Source organism: Malania oleifera, chromosome 2, assembly GCF_029873635.1.
Source record: "Malania oleifera isolate guangnan ecotype guangnan chromosome 2, ASM2987363v1, whole genome shotgun sequence".
Lineage (NCBI taxonomy): Eukaryota > Viridiplantae > Streptophyta > Magnoliopsida > Santalales > Ximeniaceae > Malania > Malania oleifera.
In genome coordinates, this window is record NC_080418.1 from 14,630,438 (window position 1) to 14,651,518 (window position 21,081).

At 34.2% G+C, this 21,081-nt stretch overlaps 1 protein-coding gene across 1 annotated transcript; it reads right to left on the reverse strand.

Moving 5' to 3' along the window:
* Positions 1–1,629: 1,629 nt before the first annotated feature.
* On the reverse strand, positions 1,630–5,502 carry LOC131149537 (putative E3 ubiquitin-protein ligase XBAT31). The gene is made up of 8 exons (XM_058100076.1): positions 4,956–5,502; positions 4,718–4,777; positions 4,501–4,572; positions 4,289–4,410; positions 4,069–4,209; positions 3,878–3,985; positions 3,103–3,361; positions 1,630–2,386 (listed from the first exon to the last, which is right to left on the reverse strand). Exons 1-8 carry the CDS (start codon positions 5,133–5,135, stop codon positions 1,994–1,996), a joined length of 1,335 nt encoding a protein of 444 aa, XP_057956059.1. The 5' UTR covers positions 5,136–5,502; the 3' UTR covers positions 1,630–1,993.
* Positions 5,503–21,081: the final 15,579 nt, after the last annotated feature.

Here is a 21,081-nt window from a genome sequence, read left to right on the forward strand (position 1 = left end):
TCATGAATGAAACAGGATGAATCCTTGCTTAACCATGTATTTGCCATTTATTATTCCTACTTTCTCTCCCATTTCATACTAAACATCATATAAATTAAACTTGAGTTCCAAAAACATGAACTTTAAATTACATTCTCCCAATCCAAATTCCAAACTAAGATAACATTTGACTAAGACTTGGAAAGGAGAAAAAAGAAAGAAATCAAGTGAATATATATATTATTATCCTGTTTTGGAAGTGAATATATCATTATTCTATATTGGATATATTATTATAAAATGGATTTGCAATCGATGGGATGGATGGACTTCCCTTTAATTTTCCAAAGGACCCTCGGATCTAAAAACACATATTTTGCGAGTTCGATTTTCGGTGGGCAATCAGCATCATCAACCTCTGGATCCCACCCCAAACGGGGCCCGAGAAGGCAGCAAATTGAAAAAGGACACCTGCAAACTGCAATGGCCAATGCATGGTGGGGGGAAAGGAAAGGAAAGGAAAGGATTGCAATATTTGCAGAGCGGTGAAAGGAAAGGTAGCAGAGGAGACGAGGGTGTAGGGTAGGGTAGGAGCCCAGACTTCAAGTCAATGCCCTGTAGAGGTCAGTGAGATGATAAGGACACTCATATATTGTGTAGTATGTATACTACTATTCACTGCAATCCCCACACTCACTGCCCCCAAAGAGGAATTATGGTTTTGGATTCCTTTCCTCCATGGACCTAACCTAAACCCCCACCTCTTCTGTTTTTTTCATGAGAGAGACCTCCAAGCCGTGTCCCTTCCAGGTAGCCTCACATCACTCCACGTGTCCACCTCTTGTCCGTCCGATCATGCTCACTGAGCCCCCGCCCAAATGATCCCACCATCAAATTTGGATTTATTTATATGTATAATATTCCAGTGTGATATCTGCGGGTTCTTAAATTTTCATACAATAATAATGAGAAAAACAAATTATGAAACGACGTAAATTTTTTGTTCGCTGCATTAATTATTTTTTGATATATCCATCTTTCGTTATCAAATCAAAAAATCACTCTAATTTAGCAGTTTGGTCTAAAAGCCTGATGATTCAATCCCTCAATTTTGAATTTATGGTTATTTATAACTTGAAAAAACTAATCCAAACCACCGAAATCACCTGCATAGAGGTTCAATTTCAGCTTATAATTTCTTCCAATTTGATTTTATAAAGAAACATACCAAACCAATCATACTCACTCCTACCCTCTGGGTGTCTCTCTCTCTCTCTCTCTCTCTCTCTCTCTCTCTCTCTCTCTCTCTCTCTCTCTCTTCTGTGTAAAAAGTGAGGCTGTGAGAGTGGCTAAATTATTGAAGCACAGGGACATGATCACATGACAGCCAACACCCAAGCAGGCTATCCCTCTGGTAGTACTGCATTATTTTATGTAAAATAATAATTTAAAAAAAGAAATAAAAAAATTAAATTAATACTACTAAACAAATTTAAAAAAAAAAAAAAAAGCAAAATTACATCTCACACCGGCACATACTTGTTCTCCAGCTCCAAAAGGAAGTGATAAGGAAGGTGGGGTAGGAGCTCAACCCATCCTTCTGACTCTTTCCAAGGGGGGGGGGTTCTGTGACAGTCTAAACAGCAGCCATTGAATAATCCTCACTTTCATTTGACGAGGAAAGGGAGAAAAATATTACACAAAAAGAATTCTTTTTTTTTTTCCTATTCAGATGACTAACAGAACAGATCCTCAGACGCACCACTGCTCCTTTAGGAAAGAGTAAACAAACAAAGATTACAACACTTATGACCCACACGACCAAACTCACCAACCCAAACCTGCAAATCACTTGTTGCTTATTTCCCAATTCTACACTAGCAGATGGACTTCTATCTATTTATATTTTATATTTATATAAATATATCATCCATATATACCCGAATGGGTTTCCACCGGCCCGCCCGACCTGATAGCTTGGTCTTTGATTGCTGAATGTTGAAAACACCATTAATCAGGTCTTGTCCACCCACTCATTTTCAGCAGGAATCCTTCCTGAGCTGATGGTGCCCATTTTCCCAAATGAGCCCACCGCCGATAAGCCCTTGAAACTGCTGCTGCCCTCGCTCAGGTTCCGGGACTTTCTCAATCTTCTTAGCCTAGGGGAGTTGGCTTCCAGGTCGGCATCGTCGCTGTCAGTCTGCGTCTGGACTACCACCAGCTGGGCAATGCTGCTCCGGCAAAATGGGCAAAGAGGGGCAGCAAGGGAGGCAGTTGTTGGGTTGGGCTTGCTGTGGCAGCAGAGGGCCAGTGTGCATTGCGCACACATTTGGTGGCCGCAGTCTTGTACTTCAATTGTGCAGACTTGATCAAAGCAAATGCAGCACAATTCTGCAGCATCGCTTGCCTGCGCAACATCAGTGATGATGAAGTTAGTATAACTCTGATTGGTTTTTGTAGAACAAGGTATAGTGTGGCATTAGAACTATTACTGAATTTGGCAATCGTGACACAAGAGACTACATTTTCCAATCCAGCAAAGTATAATAACCACTGGCATCTCGCTTTAAGCTTACTAGTTAAAACTAAAAAAGATATTCTGGAGTTTGCATAATGCTAATTATATTTAGTGGTATGAGATAAAATATTTAACCCTGCTCATTGCAAAGATATATTACTCTGTGCTACTTAACGTAGAGAATCAAAAAGGACCCACAAGTTAAAGCATTTACACCTCAAATTGGGGCAGTAAAGTGCAGGAATTAGGAAAGCATATTGGATATTTTATGGTTGGAGAAGGAAAGCATATGAAGCATATGAAGAAAAGCATCATATTTCAGTCAAGTATCTAATCATGGTTAAGCATTCTAAAAGTTTTCTATGAAAACTATTGGCAGATGGAACAAGTCTAACTATCAATACAAGCTACAGAAATCTTCGAGTTCAAAAAACCAACATTTGTTCCCGCATTAAATCTTAACTAAACTCAAAATAACTTGCCCGTGATATTTATGGAAATCCTAGAAATTTTGAAGCCAGTGCTTTCTTTGGATTTATGACCAAAGTAGAATCTGCCTACATGAAAAAAAATTCAACACGTTCAAGGAAGTAATGCCCAAATACCTCAGAGATACTGTCGTCCACCCCAGCATCGGAACGCAGCGGAGATGGAGGCAAACAAGCTGTTCCCTTCAAGATGTCCTTCTCCCTCTCCCTGTTAGCATCCATTAATGCCCGTTCTAATAGAACTTTTGCTTCCTGATTAAGCTCACTGATGAACTTCAAAGGTGCTGGCCAGATAAGAGGCTCAGCTGAAGAAGGATTGAGTAAAGCTGCACATGCTCCATGCTTATGCTTCAAGGCAACTACATATGGTATTCTCCTGCATAATCCCGACAGACAAAGTTCAGCCCAATAAGTTCAAGAAGCCTAGTCTGCATATTAGACTTGAAAAATAACAACACAAACAACATGGGAATTCAATTAGAAATGGGGAAAATATCTTGATGCACATTAGGTAATTTCATAAAAATTAAATATCTCCATTACATTCCATAAGGCATTTGAAGATCCAGAATTTTATGGAATCCGCTGTACATAATTTCACTATCATTAATGTTGATGGCCCCATTTGGAATGACATTAATACAAGAAAAGAACACAAACCAAATGGGGGGCAACAATTTGCTTTCCAAGCGATGTGTCAACGGTCCCTCAATGTAATAAACTTTAATCAGAGAAAATATTTTCGATTCCAACCAAAAAAAAAACAAAAAATGACAACTATTTCCAGATCTTATAGGTTAATCAGGAAAAACGGAATATTCTTCAACAAAAAATTTAGTACATGAACAGAATTAAAACTCAGTAATTAGGAAAAAAATTTAACAATAAATACCCGGATGCATCTCTTTGAAGTCGATCTGCGCCCCAAGCTAACAAGTTGCGGATGCAGTCCATAGACCCAGCTCTAGCTGCCAGATGAAGGGGAGTGCTTCCAGGGCAGCTGTAAACAGAACCAAAAAAGGCAACAAATTGACATAACATATATAGGATGATGAAGAAGTCTATGAGGATGAATGGGTTTACCCATATCCGCCTGTTGAAGCACAAACAAGAGCTCCATTATCCAACAAAATATGAACGCATTCCGGCCGTCTTTGCCGAGCAGCTAAGTGCAAAGAGGTTGCTCCTCTACCATCTCTAGTATTCACAAAACGAGCAAATCCCCTGTAATCCAATCTCAATACATTAGCCAAATCAATAGAGGGGGGGGAGGAGAGAGAGGAGGGGGGGGGGGGGGGCTGACCAAGAAGCAGCAACAGGCGTTGTATGGGCAGCAGAAAGAATGGCTTGAAGGCAATCAGAATGACCGTAATAAGCAGCATAGTGCAAGCAGGTTCTTCCGTGGAGAGTATCGAACATCAAAATCTGGTAGTTTTCAGGGATTATTCAAGTTAATTTTTCCTTCAAAATTGATGTTAAAGGAAGAAAATGAGGCGAGGAGGGAATTTCACATACATTGGCCCCTGCTTGGAGAAGTTTTTCCACACAAGAGATCTTCCCGTGCATTGCCGCCAACATAAGAGGAGTCTGAACCGTTCGCAGATAACAAAATTGAAATACAGATAAGAACAGGAAAAAACAAGAAAAAGGAAGAAAAGAAACCACAAGATCAAGCATTGCCACGGAAGAGAGATTTGGCATTCAAACAAAACATTGGGAAACAGAAACCCACCTGCTTGTGACGATTCATCACATCCGGACTGACTGATCGATCCAAAAGCATGGATAGAATCTGCAAGCCCAAAGATCAAACGAAGCCCAGGAGAACCCAACAATGAAATCCCGTTAAAATCTCGGAAAAATTATTAAATTTCAATTTAAGAGGCAAAACCCATTAACGAAAACACATGAAACTAATCAGAGAGCGTCAATTTTCGATGAGGAAACAAGCAAAATTGGGAAAAACCCACCTCGATCTGGCCATTAGCAGCGGCTATGTGGAGAGCAGCGTGGCGATCATAGACAGTGTTCTGGTGCAAGAGAGACGGGTCTCTGTCTAACAAACTCTCGACCGTCTCCATGTCTCCAAACTGAACCGCACTAAACAGCCCATGTTCATGGCCGGCTCTGCAACTAAGCCCTTGACCCATCACTTCCTCCACCCTTCTCTCTCTCTCTGTCTCTGTCCCTGAGCCGTTCACCGCCCGCTCCCCGTCCCGGCTCCCCACTTTATCGTGCGCCAACCTCCGGTAAGGTGGTGGCGTCCATGGCCAAAGGGAAAGTTCGCATTTAAGTACTCTAGTCTAGAGAGAGAGAAGGTCTAGTGAGAGAGAAAGAGAGGCGCGCACAGGGGTCTTGGAGTTTGGAGCAGCCCATGGTGATGACGGGTAGCTGACCGTGTCAGTGAGTAGAGCTGCAGGGGCGGATCGGGCAGGAGTCAGATATTTTCGGGCAGCTAGATTCGAGTGTGTACAGACGACACAAGTGTCTTCCTCCAATTCACAACGCGCTTTGATTATTCAAATGCCATGGGGTTCATACTTTATACTACTTCCCAATTGATCTCAGCCGTCCGCATCTTCGCCACCCCTTTCCTCACCGTCCGATTCACCGCATTTAAGAACCCAAAAAAAAATAACACAAAGTAAACAATTATTAATTCTTAATTTTTAGTTGAGCGTCCTCGATCGTCATGGGGGAGAATAATTCATAAATTAAAAAAATTAAATAATAAATCAGCCTTCCAATTTTAAAATAAAAAACAAAAAAAAGAGAAAAGATTCACTGATACATTGCCACATTGGTACGGGTTATATTTTTCAGAGTTTCAATATCAGCCAATGAGAACCTGCCACGTCATCAAAATTTCACAGGAACCGGTGTGTCTGACTCAGCTCCATTTCACACTGTTTGCCTCTCATGGAGAGGTTTTTCCCTTTTATCTTTAATTTAAAATAATATATTCAATAATACTAATTTGAGAAAATATTTTTTAGAATACCGTATTCTCATTACTTAGTTTAATGAGTTTTGCTTGTCACACGTTACTCAATTCATTGGACTATCATTTAAATCTTACTGTTTGATTTAGCGAAATTTATTTAAATTCCGTTGGATCAAGCAGTGAGATTTACTGTGCTTTTTTTTTTTTTTTTTTATAAATAATCAAAGGTATATTATTTTCAAAAATATTTTTAACTATAATTACAATATGAATTGTTTCAATTCTTTGAGCTCTCCTTAGTTATTTATTTATTTATTATAATAATAATAAATTAAATTTTTTGGAACGAAAATCATTTATTAATTTAAATTTTCACATAGAATAAATTAAAATTTTTAATTTAATTAAAAATATTATTTTTATCATAAATTAATATAACAGTCATACATTATAAATGTATACTAATAACAAGATTATTTTTAACTAAAAATAATTATTATTGAAATTGTTAACTAAAAATCTTAATAATTCTAATTTAAATTATATTTAAAACTAATAATAACATTTATTTAAATACAATCAAATGTCACTTATAAAATAGCAGGTAATTTCTTTGCTTTTAGAATAACAAAGGCACATTTGCCGACCTTCATAACTCCTCTTTTAGTAGAGTACTGTACCTTTAGATTCAGAGACTCCAAAGATGAAATAAGATTCTTCTTCAAATATGGAATGTGTCATACTTTGGTGAGAGTTCTCACAACACCATCATGCATTTTTATTTGTACCATTCCAATCCCAATAATTTTACAAAATGTTATTGCCTACCAAAGCAATCCCACTAAAGCTTGATTCATACGAGGAAACCAATCTCTATTAGGAAATATGTGAAATTAGGATGTTAACCATCACGTAATGATTTTTAAAGCATGCATCACTAGTAAAGGAAAAAATAAATTTAGTAGCTTCATATTCGTCATCGACAACATTTGCTTTCATGCAAACATTATTTATTTGTCAAATAATATCTTAATGAAATTTCTAAAATGTGAACCTGTAACAGTAAAAGGCAACAAATGGATGGATTCTTTTGCTCTAATATATTTTGCATTGGCTGATCTTTATTCAAGTACAATGATCAACCTTCAATAGGAATGAGCCATGTAGCAGTCATTGTATGCTTCTTTCCTAACCATTGTTTCCCTTATTCTTCTTCTTCTTCTTCTGAAGATATAATTAATTAATGGTTAAAGTGTACTAGTAAAGATCATCAGTAGTGGCTTTGATTAGAGCATTTTCTAAATGCTTGATCCATCTTTTTCAGGTAATTACATTTAGTTTTGATCTAGATTTATTTGTCGATTTTAGCAATTATATATATATATATATATATATATATATATATATATATATATATATATATATATATACTTTTCTTCTCATAATTGTTTAGAAAAGCTGAAAACTCTAACCTACCTTGAGACTATACATTCTAGAAGTCCTAAAACTACATCTCTCATTTGATGTGGTCTTCTAGATTTGTACGCCATGTGTGTATGAGATTTGTTTATTTTCTCTTCAACTTGTACGGTTCATTAACTATCTTGCAGATATTAGAGAAGTTACAACATTATACAAAGATAATCTTTTGGCCTTACTAGCATGTTTAACCCCCCCCCCCCCCCCCCAAAAAAAAAAATCAAGTTTGTTGCTTGAATCATTCGCCTAAATAGAAACAAAAATATGACTTTTAATACTTGATAATATCAATATCCATATCCTTTGGATCCAAAGTATTAATGTTATCAAGTATTAAAAGGATGATTTGCTTATCAATTATTTTCTTCATTTATCTTAGATTAATCTTCACTCATTAGTCAATTAACTGTTTGATTTATGAATGGGGTTAGCGAATCCCGATTCAACTAGGTTTTGAACATTGAGCTGGATCAAACTATAGAAGTGTTTGTGCTTATCCAAGTCCTTTTTTTACATTTGTTACCCTCACTATTTTCTTGAATTAATTTGAAATAGATCTGCTCACATAATTTTTTTAACAATGTTTCATATGTGTAGGCATGTAATTGGTTTTGGTCTATACTTTATGTTATTTATCTTTTATTTGTTTTGTTGCGTGATATTTGGCTTGTAGGTCCTTGTTTTATAATCTTTTTTTGGCTGGATGTTGATGTTGTTTTTGGGAGACCTTTAAAGGTTTTGTCTTTTGTTCCTCCTTTTAAATATCTTGTAACCACGGTATTCCTCTACCAAAAGTGAGGGTTTATCAATAAATAAATGGAGGTCCCGTCCTTCTTAAAAAAAAGAAAGGGTAGGCATGTAAGTTCCTTGATGAGAAGTGGTGTCCCAAATTTGTGGTAATTGTTGCTCAGAAGAATCATCACACTAAGCTCTTCCAAGTTGGTGGGTGTCCAGACAATGTTCCTCCTGGTAAGCGCACATGCTGGAATGAATTGGTTCTATCTCGTCAGTTTTCATTTATCTTCCCCTCTCATATTGACCTACTAGTTGGATTGGTTCTAATTAATATTAAAATCAATGCATCTTAATCCCATCCATGTTTTATCTTTGAGATCAACTAGGTCGTTTCCATATGAGATGTACTCGGGAGGACTCTACTATAGTCCAAAAGAATGTTGTAGCTGTAAATACCATGTTTTCAAATGTGAAGTAGTGCCTACCTAAAACATCGTTGTTTCTTTCTTCTTCCGTCTTCTGGTGTCCTGTGGGTTGGGAGATATAAACAAATTCTTAAACTGACTATTTAATGATCCAGAATCCCAGTTACATTTTCACATGTTATTGAGGTGGGATAATTAGAGTTATTTACGCCTTTCAACTTTATATGCCAATTGTAATTATTTTACTGCTTACTTTAATTTGCAGGGGATCACAATACCCACACATTACCATGTGTTGTTAGATGAGGTTGGTTTTTCTACAAATGACCTGCAGGATCTTATTCATTCTCTGTCATATGTGTAAGTAGATTTGGGCCATTGTAATTACTGAAATGATGGTTATTGAACAATTTTAATTAAAAATAAACTTGTTATTAGTGTATAATTATAACGTATGACTGTTATATTGTTGACTAGTGACTCCCATTGTCCATATTCAGTCATGCACTTTGACTTGTTTATTTGTTGTTGAACCAATATTCTATAATATGAATAATATTAAGTAAGTATTGAAGCTTAAAATTTGATATACATATCCACCTTACAACTTACAAGGTCATGTTCTAGTTAACTAATTCTTAAAATATGATTAATTTATCAATAATGTATAAAAATTAAATTATAAATTTATTATTTGTTGTTACAAAACCTAAATTATAATTTTTATTTGTTGTTGAACCAATATTCTATAATATGAATATTATCATTTGGCGTGGTGTGAGCGTCCAATTATATAAAGAATCATTATTGTAAAAATTTCGCCAGAGTCTCCTTTTAAAAAATGATCATATCTCATCCACACACATGTTTAAAGAAAATTTTTTTTCTAAACAATCGATATCAATATGTTCACAAATTTCATTCACAACTTTCATACACATTCAATGTATTAAATTACTGTAAAAATTTCGGCAGAGTCTCTTTTTAAAAAATGACTATATTCCATCCATACATCTATTCAAAGAAAATATTTTCTGAGACAATCGATACCAGTATGTTCACAAATTTCATTCACAGCTTTTATACTCATTCAACGTATCAAATTTCTATAAAAATTTTGACAAGTCTCATTTTAAAAAATGATTGTATCTCATCCATGCACCTGTTCAAAGAAAGCATTTTTCCTAAAATTAATGTAAAAATTTTGACAGTCTCCTTTTAAAAATGATCATATCCATCCATGCACCTGTTCAAAGAACAACTATTCAAATCCATGCAGTTACTAAAAGAAAATAATTTTAATCGGGAAGGTGGGAATGGTCACAACATTCATTTACAACTTTCATTCACACCTGTCATACACAACTTTCATTCACATATACATGTTGTGGAGGTCGTCTCCGATTTCGGGGTGGCTGCCATCTCCGCGATTTATTTGTAACTATTTACATCCACATCTCTCACTCCCTCCTACCTAAAATTATATAATTATACAAATTAATTCTATACTTGCAAATTAAACAAATCATGATAGTATAATTGTTAAAATTCATATCTTAAATTTAATTTTATGTAAAGTTAAATAACATATAATATATATACTATATATGTTGAAATAAATTTTGTACGAACTTAATAGTATTCAAATCTGAAAAGGACATGTTCCAAAACACAACAAGTGGGTTCCCAGACAACATATTACTGCATTATGCATCACATTTTTATTTATTTATTTTTGCAGTCTTTTCATATATCTGTGTCAAATTTTATGACTCCATTAAATCACAATAAAAATAATAAAATTTTAAAATTTTAACTACTTCAAAGTCTGAAGTAAAAACTTATTTCATCTTAGTTCACACTTTAATTGAACATAATTTAAGGATAGATATTTATTACAATTAATATTAAAATATTTGTGATTGATTGTTAATTAAAAATATACATATAAAAATTTCAACCCTAATGAAGAATTATATATTGAGAATAAATGTAAAGCTCAAGCATATTCAAGTTGCTATATTCAATCTACCATATTCAAAATTTGAGATGATAAAATATATATTTTTTTGAAATTTTTATAGGCAGTGTAAAATATTCATGGAGATGGAGATGAATTTACTCAACAATATTTAATAAATCAATATATAACAATTTTAATTTAATAAAATACAAATAATAAAATAAAAACCTTACCTCAGATGGGGGTTCGGATGCACCTTCCAAATAACAAATCGAAATGCAAAATACTATATTATGAATCTATAATAACAAATCTTCAATACGAACGGCCATGAAAAAATCAAGAAAAATAGATATAGGGTAAAATACATACCCCATTTCTATCCTTTTATAACTTACTCGAACGGTCACCTGCAAAACCCCTCGAATGGTCATCTGCTGCTACTGTCATCCCCCTCCCTACCAGACTCTGCTCTCTGTCCCTTCCCTACATTCGCGAGTGAAACGAAAGAGAAAGGAGGAGTTGAAGGCAGTTAAGACAAATCTCGCTAGACCAAGCAGTGAGATTTGTCACACATCACACACTATTCAGTCGTTTCATTTTCTAAGAAAATCTCGCTACTTGGTCCAAGGAGATTTGTCTTGACACGCGTCAATACCCGATTTGCTTAACCCTTTAAATCTCCCTGCTTGGTCCAGTTTAAATCTTACTTGACCAAATAACGAGATTACGTGAGCGTTATTCTGAAAAATATTTTTTCAAATAAAATATTAATTAATATATTATTTAAAATTAAAGAAAAAATGGGAAAAAAACTCCTCAAATGGAAGCTATTAGACGCCTATGATTGAAGAATTTGGTGGACACCACACTAAGTTAAGTTGGGGTGATTTTCATATTTGAGAAATGCCCATTAATTTTAATCAACATTTTTATTGATTAATTAATGATAAAGTATTTAAGCATTGATTTAATGTGTTTTAATTAATAGATTAGTTAATTCTACTTCTGATGTGTTGCCCGCGTGTAATTCTTGGAGGACGGTCCATAGAATTAATGTGCTAAATATTAACCGTTAAAGAGGAATTGACTTGAATGATAATGACCCCTTTGCCAGCCTAACTTGTGGACTCACGCTTCGTGAAATATCTAGGTTGATAATCTTATAATTTTCTCAAATTTCCTACATTCATGAATTTGATACAATTTTTTTTTGAGGAAGTGTAATTGAACATTTGAAGAGAAAAAGGTTTTATTTGGATTGAAAAATTTTACGAAGAAAGAAATTTATTTTTTAATTATATTTTTAAATTAAAAATTTTTTAAAATAAAAATTTATTCCAACACTATTAAAAGTAATGAAAAATTAGATGTTAATAATGTGTAAAATTAAATATTTTGCTCATTGATTTTATATATATGTTATTTTTATTCTCATTTTCTTTGAAAATAAAATATTGAAAGAAGCATATTTTTCCTTCGTTTTCTTGATATTTTCCAACTCACAAACAAGACCTAAAAATCTTCTAAATTTTTTCATCACAATTAATGTCTTGTTATAACATTCATTTATAATGCATGTTCAACAAAATTCATAATTTGGCATTCTAATAATGCACTAAATTATTGACAACTAATCTACTTTAAAAGTAGGTTAAAATCTAATATTGTAAGTGATGACTCAAAGGTCTAACTCACATTTGGAAGAATGATATTTAGCAGAAATTCACACCTTTGATTTGAGTTTTTATGAATTTAAATAAAGTAATGTACAAAATCGTATTGAGTTTTTGTCAAATTCAAATAGATCTAAGCCAAAACTACGCTTCCAAACACTACCTACGTGTTTAACGTTTATGTTATTGTTTTGCGTCATGAAATAGAGTAGATTGGGAATGTATAGAAACTATATAAATATAAAAATTGCAAAAATATTATATTACTCTAATAAAAAAATAGGACATAATAAATAGACATTTTTTGAGTAATATGTGTTATGGATTTAATTTTATTATATTTTGTGAACCAAAATTAACTTTATTAAAATTACCTTTTACTTCACATTTACTTCGTTTTTGTTCCAATACTTTTCTACATGATAACAAAGTCAAAACAAAATAATCCATTATTTTTAACGTCATATATAGTGCATTGATCTATATGTTGTACAACCATACAATATAAAGTAAGTAATAATGAAATTTTATATAATGTTTAGTGTGTTATTAATAATACTATATATTATTAATATTATTAATACTAGGGGTGATCTTAAGGTTACATGTTCGATTCCCCCTTGAGGCATTACGTTGGTAAATTACCAGGGTGCATCAATGGGCTAGTGACTTTCATCCCTCCAGATTTGATGTCACACCATAATATTCAAAGTGACGCGATGATAATTGAAGTCCCTAGGTTATCATATATATATATATATATATATATATATATATATATATAGTGGCATGCACAATTAAATTTTCCCCATCTTTTTTTCACATAGACTCTCATGAACAGGAGGATGGACAGAAGAGAAGAAGCTAGAGAATTTTCCCCATCTTTTTTTCACATAGACTCTCATGAATAGGAGGATGGACGGAAGAGAAGAAGCTAGAGAGGTAATTTTCATCTTTATTAAGTTTTCTTTTATTACTATGGTAATGTGGTTACGTTTGGTACATGAGTTGTCAATTCTTAAAATAGAATTATCTTAGCACATAATTTAATGGATTATGAAGAAAATATTGTCACAAATACCCGAAAGTGCAAGAAAAATTATATACATAGAAAATGTTAGTTCTTGTTCTATTCTATTTTTTATGAAATAAAGCAACTTTGGCATGAAAAACCTCCTTGTAGAATTTTTATAACCCTACAAGACTTTTTTTTTATTTATTATTTGATATGATGTGTGAAGTAACACATTTGAAAAAAATTAAAAGAAAATAAAGACAATCAAAAATTTTAAGTGAGAGGTAATGTCTATATTTGCTTTTACACGAGTTGGTAGCATTCATTTTAACAAAGATTTTCAGTACAATTCGTAATATGACATTCTAATAATATAGCTAATTGTGAAAAAAGAGTCCACTTTAAAGTAGGTTATGTGTAAATATCGTCAATGGTGGCTTAATAATCTAAATGCTTAATATTTTAAGATACCTTCGGCGATGAAACAAAATAGAGTGAATGGTATTTATATTTTATTATATTTTATTTTATTATTATTGTTATTTTTTAGTCATCCCCTACGTAGCCAAGTCTTGGCTCGTATTATAATTATATAACATAATATTACACTTTATATAAAACTAAATTTAGTACTTTTAGTTTTGAAATCCACAAGCCAAGAGTTTAAGGCGAGAGGGGTTTGGTCAAAACTAAATTTATTACCCGCTAGCCAATTAGCGAGTAAGGGTCCACAAGGGCAACGCCTCTAATACGAAATATTTTCTATCGAGAGAGCAACTTATATAATTCCGTGTTTTACGGAGGCTGTCCTATATCCTCGTTTAAAATGTGTTATTCTTAGTTTCAAAAAACACTTCCGAATAAGAGGAGAGTAGAGGAAGGGAGTTAAGACATTCTACTTATATTTATTGCCGCACATAGTGGAACCAGTGATCCGATTTGATTCTAAGAACATACGCAAATTACCGGATCTCGGAAGAAATAAAATTTTTGCCATCAACGCAACTTTTTTTTGGGAAGAAAAATGAGATAATATGTTGTCCACCACTAGCAGTCCATGGCAACTGTAGAGTGAGATCCAAGAACATACACACATCGCACATCTGGACAAATTAGAAGCCGACAATTCAGTTGAAGGATAACAATTTTCCCTTCAAAGCAAGGATTAGATAGATGGATTACCCACCCGACACGGCACCACTTATACTTTGGTCCATTAATTTCACTTCCACATCAGCCTTTATCCTATTTCCTCTTTTTCTTTTCTTAATTATAAAATTAATAAATATATATTATAAAGAGAAAATTGTGTAGTTTTCCACCTAACTGTCGATGATTTCTATATACGCTTCGACGATTGGAGATAAAATAATTTTTCAGAAAAAAATCGTCGACGAAGTACCGTCGAAGCAATCGTCGAAGGGCATATAGAAATCATCGACAGTTTACTATAAAACTACACAATTTATTTTTTAAATATATATATATGTTACATTGATAGAGTATTTGGCAGTCTCAAATTTAAATTTAGGAGAAAAAAGGTACATTCCGTTTAGTTTTGAAAAATATATATTTTTTTTTTTCAATTTCGGTTTTTCAAAGAATTCAAAAAAAATAATGATGTTGTGTTCATTGGTTTTTCAAAGAATTGTAAAAATATAATTTTATTTTTATATTTTTCAAAATTTGTATTAAAAAGATACAAATTAAAAAGTTTGTTTAAATGTACAAAATGAATTTTTTATTTTTTATTTTTAGATTCGAAAAACAATTGTTTCCAATTTTTTTAAATTTTACATAGAGTAATATTTGGGATCATGGATTTTGTTGCTTCGGTTTGGATTTGTTTGGATTTACAAGAAATTCTATATATACTCTACATAAATTAAAGTTTAAAGTTTAAGATCTGAATCTCATGTTCCCATGTGCAAAGTGGTGGAAAGGTATCAGCACGTAAGAAGAGGCATCGAGAGTTCAATTTCAGATAAATACACTCACGGAACCAACGGTACTTGTGGATGGTGAAAATTTATTCTGTGAGCCAGCGAAGACCGTGGATGGTGAGAGTTCGCTTTATGAGCGAGCGGGAACTATGAATGGTAATGGAAATGTGTCACGGGGAACGAGTTAGCCGAACGTCTAACTAATGCACGGAAGTCATGTGCGCATCCGGAGTTTACCCTGATCAGCGAGACCTGGGGGCGGAGGACGCTGATTCGGGTTTGGGGTAGCACGAGGGGGTTTGAAGGGCTCATTGGTGGTTGGAGTTTCTATGTAATAAAAAAAAAAACAAAAAAACAAAAAGTTGCAAATCTAGAAAAATGTATTCTAACTTTTCTGTATAAATAAAATAAAATATATTATGCATTTAAATTTGAATTTGAATTCGTGTACATTTAAAAGAAATTTATTATGCATCTGGGATCATAAATTTTAATTGCATATGAATTCGTGTAAATTTAGATAAAATATAATGCAAAATTATATTAATTTTTTTGAAAATTCACACAAATCCAAATCTAAACTTTAAATTTAACCACTAATTTAATATTAGTATATATATTATATTAGTCATAATCCATACAAATTCAGATCCAAACATCAAAACTTATTTCATGTTTGGAATTATATTAGATCTCGATCAAATATAATAAAAAGTTATATTAAAATTTGTCAAAATTTGTACAAATTTATTCAAATCCAAATTTAAGGCCTAAAATTCAAACTCCCAAATTTAAAATTTGACTTGTATTATATTTTATCTAAATTCACACAAATTTATTTTCTAAATTTAAAATTCAGGTACTGGAATTTTAATTTGAGAAGACATGAATCATGACTTCTTCTAAGTGCCCATTTATTTATATAGCTTAAACATGGTTAGGATGGGAGATTGGGAATTAAAAAATCAGTATCCGCGTGGGAAGTGAAATTACTCGGTTTCCCAAACACACCACTACATGTCCGTCATTATGTCCCAGTGATATCATTGAAGGGCCCTCCCCCACGCCCCACTCCCCAATTTAGGGATTTGAAAATTGAAATTGGAATCCTAAATTACATAATTGACTCCTACAATTTTTTTTATTTATTAAATGCCATATTCAGTTTTAAAATGACAGATACTTTGTTTTTTTTTTTTTTTGTTTCATATTCTTTCACAAAGATTTCAATGTAAAATCTCCCACTTAGAAAACCTCAAACTTTAACTCTTGAAATATGAGCAGAGAGGCACAAATTTAAATATGTGGCTATTAAATTTTCTCATTTAGATATTACTCAGTTATTATAAATCTAATATTTTATTCATACAAATAATGCTGACATTCTATTAAAAGCAAATAGACGTGCATACCAGTTCAAAAGTAGCTTGCCTAAAAATTAATTGAATTCCTTTTATTGATACAAATAAAGGAAATATTCTATTAAAAGAAAGTAGACGTGGCAATAATTTAATGTGCGTCACAGTTCAGAAATAGTTAGTCTAACAATTAATTGAATTCAAAATTATTAATTTAATATATGTATTTATTACAATAAACAAAAAAAACAACTCACATAACATAAATGTGACTATAAATAAAAATCTATGATAGCAAAATATTTTGATATTGTTTCTCATTAATATCTTCTCTGAAAAAATAAAAATGAAAAAACAAAAACAAAACTCATTTCTTTCTTCCTCTCTCAAGCATTAATCCAAACAGGGTGTAAAATTTTTTGTGATTTCAATAATATTACTTCAATTTGAATGTCAGGGCCACTCTGCAATTTAGCTCAAAGCAACGATAATTCTTGTTTGGTTGGCATGACAGCTAAGAGGGTAAACTTCTTAGGTCAGCGTTCATCCCCAGAAATTTTGAAAAAAAAAAAAAAAAACTTCTTAAGTCATGCAGACATAACAATTGTGCTTTTATGTCCATCTGTTCTAATTCTTTTTGTATTTGTTTGTTTGGAGAGAAAATTATTCTTTCCTTAAGAAAATTGTCCTCCAAAAAGTGGAAGAAACTTTTCAGTAAAAGAATGTATGCGTATTCATATAATGTTTGACACTAAATAAAGAAAAAAAAAAACTAGTTTTCCAAAAGAATATAATTTTTACCATAAAATAGAATTCAGGTGAATTAGACGGGTATTAACATTCGTTATGACCTAAACACCGCAAACAGTGTCTCGAACCTTCTTTAATTCAAAAGAAAGTAAAAGTAGTTGTATCGTAGTAGTGAAGTGATACGCAACTCGCATTTCATTAATAATAGCATTATTATTATAATGGAAGGTTCGAATCCCAGCGGCAGCTAGATGACAACATTCATGTTGGGAGGCAGTTTGCCCACTAGAGACAAAAGTCATGGTGCGCTTTGTCGCCCCTCCAAGGGTCCCATTCACACGACGTAAAGGGGGGTCCACAAGGAGGTTAACCGCTTCCCAAATGTCCAACCCAAGTGTGTATAAGTTATAATCACATCTGATTTACCTAGGTGGCGAACTAAGGGGGAAGGCTACCACTCCCCATGATTAATCGGGCGAAGCTTGGAAACCTATGCTATCAAAAAAAAAAATTATATAGCGTTATTAGGCTAAAATGAACATAAATAAATACTTACTTTTTTTTCTTTTCCAAATAAGAAAAGAAAAAGAAATTAAGACCTTGTTTAGTTTTTTAAATTGTTTTCGTTTTTCATTTTTTATTTTATTTTTCAAAAAAATTATTTTAAGAAGTTTAACTACTTTTTCGTACATTTTGTATGGAATAAATGAATAAAAATAAATAGTTTTGGTACTACTTGCTCGTAAGATAGTTTTATTTTTTGTTTTTATATGAGAAAGTTGAAAAATATTTTTGTCACGCCTCGAACCCGGTAATGGAACCCAGGGGTGAATAAGTAACCTAACCTATCCTTGTATCATACAAAACATCCATGACACTGTATAATGAATGAGGGTTCGATCCCGTGGGGTACCTAGGCACCCTAAACACATCCATATACAACAGAATACACACAACGAAAAATGGTCTTTCTATACATATCTAGCACCATACCAAAGTTTATACAAAAGGAAATTCAGGTTTATAATACAAAACTCAACCCGGGTGTCAACCAAAATCACAAAAGACCACCTGATACAATCCTAGTACTTACCCAAGTACCTCTCGTAGTATACCAACTACTACGCTTCCAACTCAAAGAACGCCAGTTCCAGTTACTCGAAGGACCTGAAAAATATGTACGTACAATAGGGGTGAGACACCTTTCAGAAAGGCAGATACATGTTATATCGGTGTGTGGCATTTGAGTGTTATCATGATACACAAAACATACACAGTTAAATGCAATTCCAGTATTTTCACAAAACAGTTCCAGTACAGTGCATACACACACACACACATGATCAAACAACTCGGTGTCGTCACACCCTTCAGCCCGAAGCCGACCCGCATTACACAGCATCCTCGGCACATGGCTAGTCCCAGACTCCCATAGCATCGCACCGGTACAAACTGGTGGATCCACATCCTTCGGTGATCAGCTGGTAAGGCTCACGCCCTCAGATATAGAGCCAGACACTTTTTCAATACTTGGAACAATTCGGAACCCAATTCTGATTGCATTTCAACAAAAACACAACCATGCATGCTCTTATAACCAAACAAACCATACCCATTTGGTAATCTATAAATCATGATTTTCCAAGCGTATATAGTTTAATAAAGTCAAGACACGGTAATCCCTAACATAATACATAACACAGTATACCAAAGATTTTTCAACAAAACCAGGGATTGCAGCCTCGTACCCCCTTTTTCCCAAAAACTATTACATGAAAAACCCACAGTTTTACCTATTAGATTTCCCCAAATGAGTAACCAAAACACACATAAGACCATGAACCACAGTTCTACCGAGTCTGATTTCAAAAATAACTGACATAAACTGAATCCCCTTACCTTTCCCCAAATGGTCAATCCCGAACTCTATAGCCCCTAAACAGCGAACCGAGTTCCCAAACCTACAAAGCACAATAAAGAAGATACTCACAACCCTATTCCCTACATAACTACTGGATCAGAATCGAAAATCGAGTCTTATCTCGATTTCGAGCCAAAACCCAAAAATGCCTGGAATGAAGATATGATTCGTAGAACTTGTAGAGAATCCTTCACTAATCCTCGTGGTAACGTCGGATCATTGATTCCATAAACGATCGGTGAAGAAATCTAGAGAAAGAGAGAGAGTTCGTTGAGTTTCTAGAGAGATAAAGCGAGGTTTTGAAGTTTCTTAGTTGAGAAGTAATGAAAATATCTATTTATAGCCCTTCGACTTGGCCACACTTCGTCGACGAATGGCGTCCTCGCGACGAGGCACTGAAGACACCTCGTCGACGAGACAGTGACCTCGTCGACGAGCCTGAGATTTTTGGATTTTCGAAATCCCTCGGCTTCTCCTCGTTGACGAGCCCCTGCATTTCATCACCGAGAAATATAAGGCCTTCATCGACGAACTCGGCCTTCGTCGATGAAGTCTGCTCAATTACCAATTTACTCTTCTCTTAATTAATTGAATTCATATATCATGATTCGGGTTTCTACAACCTCCCCTCCTTATAAAAAGTTCGTCCTATAAATTTACAGTCTCTCATTCCCGAACTCATTCATACTGTCAAATACATACTTAACTCGATAAAGAACCGGCGACTACTAAAATGCAGCCCCGTCACATTATATACCTACCTTTACTTATGGCGGAGGAATACCGTGGTTACGTACATAAACAGTCTTAGGAGTTCACAAATACACACACTCCCAATAACTAACCACCTATTCTAATACAAAGTAGGGTAATGTACACATATACTCAGAACAACTGTGGATACTTCCGGCGTATTTCCACTTCCAATTCCCAAGAAGCTTCTTCAACCTCGTGATTCCGCCACAATACCTTTACTAGCGGTATATACTTGGTACGTAACTTCTAAACTTTACGGTCCAGAATCCTAACAGGTACCACCTCATATGCTAAAGTATCCCTAATCTCCACATCCTCATAGCTAATAACATGTGAATGATCCAACACATACCTCTTCAACAAGGATATGTGAAACACATCGTGGATCCTTGAGAGTGCTGGGGGCAGTCCAATCCTGTAAGCTACCAGACTTACTTGCTCAAGAACCTCGAATGGGGTGATATACCTCGGGCTCAGCTTGCCTTTCTTCTTGAATCTTATCACCCCATTGATCAGAGCGATCCTCAGAAATACCTTACCCCCCACCTCGAACTCTAACTCACGGCGGTGAGCATTTGCATAACTCTTCTACCGACTCTAAGCTGATTTAATTCTATCTTGGATCAAACCCACATTCTCAAATGCCTACTGCACGTGTTCAGGTCCTAACACCTAACGTTCACCAACCTCATCCCAATATAGAGGAGATTAACACCTCCGACCATATAGAGCCTCGAACAGTGCCATCCCGATACTCGCTTGGAAGCTATTATTATAGGCAAACTATACTAGTGGCATAAACTGTATCCAGCTACCTCCGAAGTCTAACACACATGCCCGCAACATATCTTCCAAGATCTGTATTGTCCTCTCTGACTATCCATTAGTCTAGGGGTGGAACATTGTACTGAAAGTAAATTTCGTCCCCAATGCTCCCGACAAGCTCGTATAGAATTAAGAAGTAAACCTCAGGTTTTGATCTGACACAATGGACACCGGTACACCGTGCATCCTAACTATCTCATGCACGTATATGTTTGCTAGCCTACTCAAAGGGTAGCTAACCTTAATCGGTAAAAAGTGAGCAGATTTCGTCAACCTGTCCATAATCACCCAGATAGCATTTTACCC

Bases quoted from the DNA above. Each gene is read 5' to 3' on its own strand.
- LOC131149537 (XM_058100076.1), bottom strand. From the start codon at position 5,135: ATGGGTCAAGGGCTTAGTTGCAGAGCCGGCCATGAACATGGGCTGTTT. The intron at 4,573-4,717 runs GTGGGTTTCTGT...CGAACGGTTCAG, and splicing joins TGATGAATCGTCACAAGCAG to ACTCCTCTTATGTTGGCGGC. The intron at 4,210-4,288 runs GTCAGCCCCCCC...ATTGGATTACAG, and splicing joins ACGCCTGTTGCTGCTTCTTG to GGGATTTGCTCGTTTTGTGA.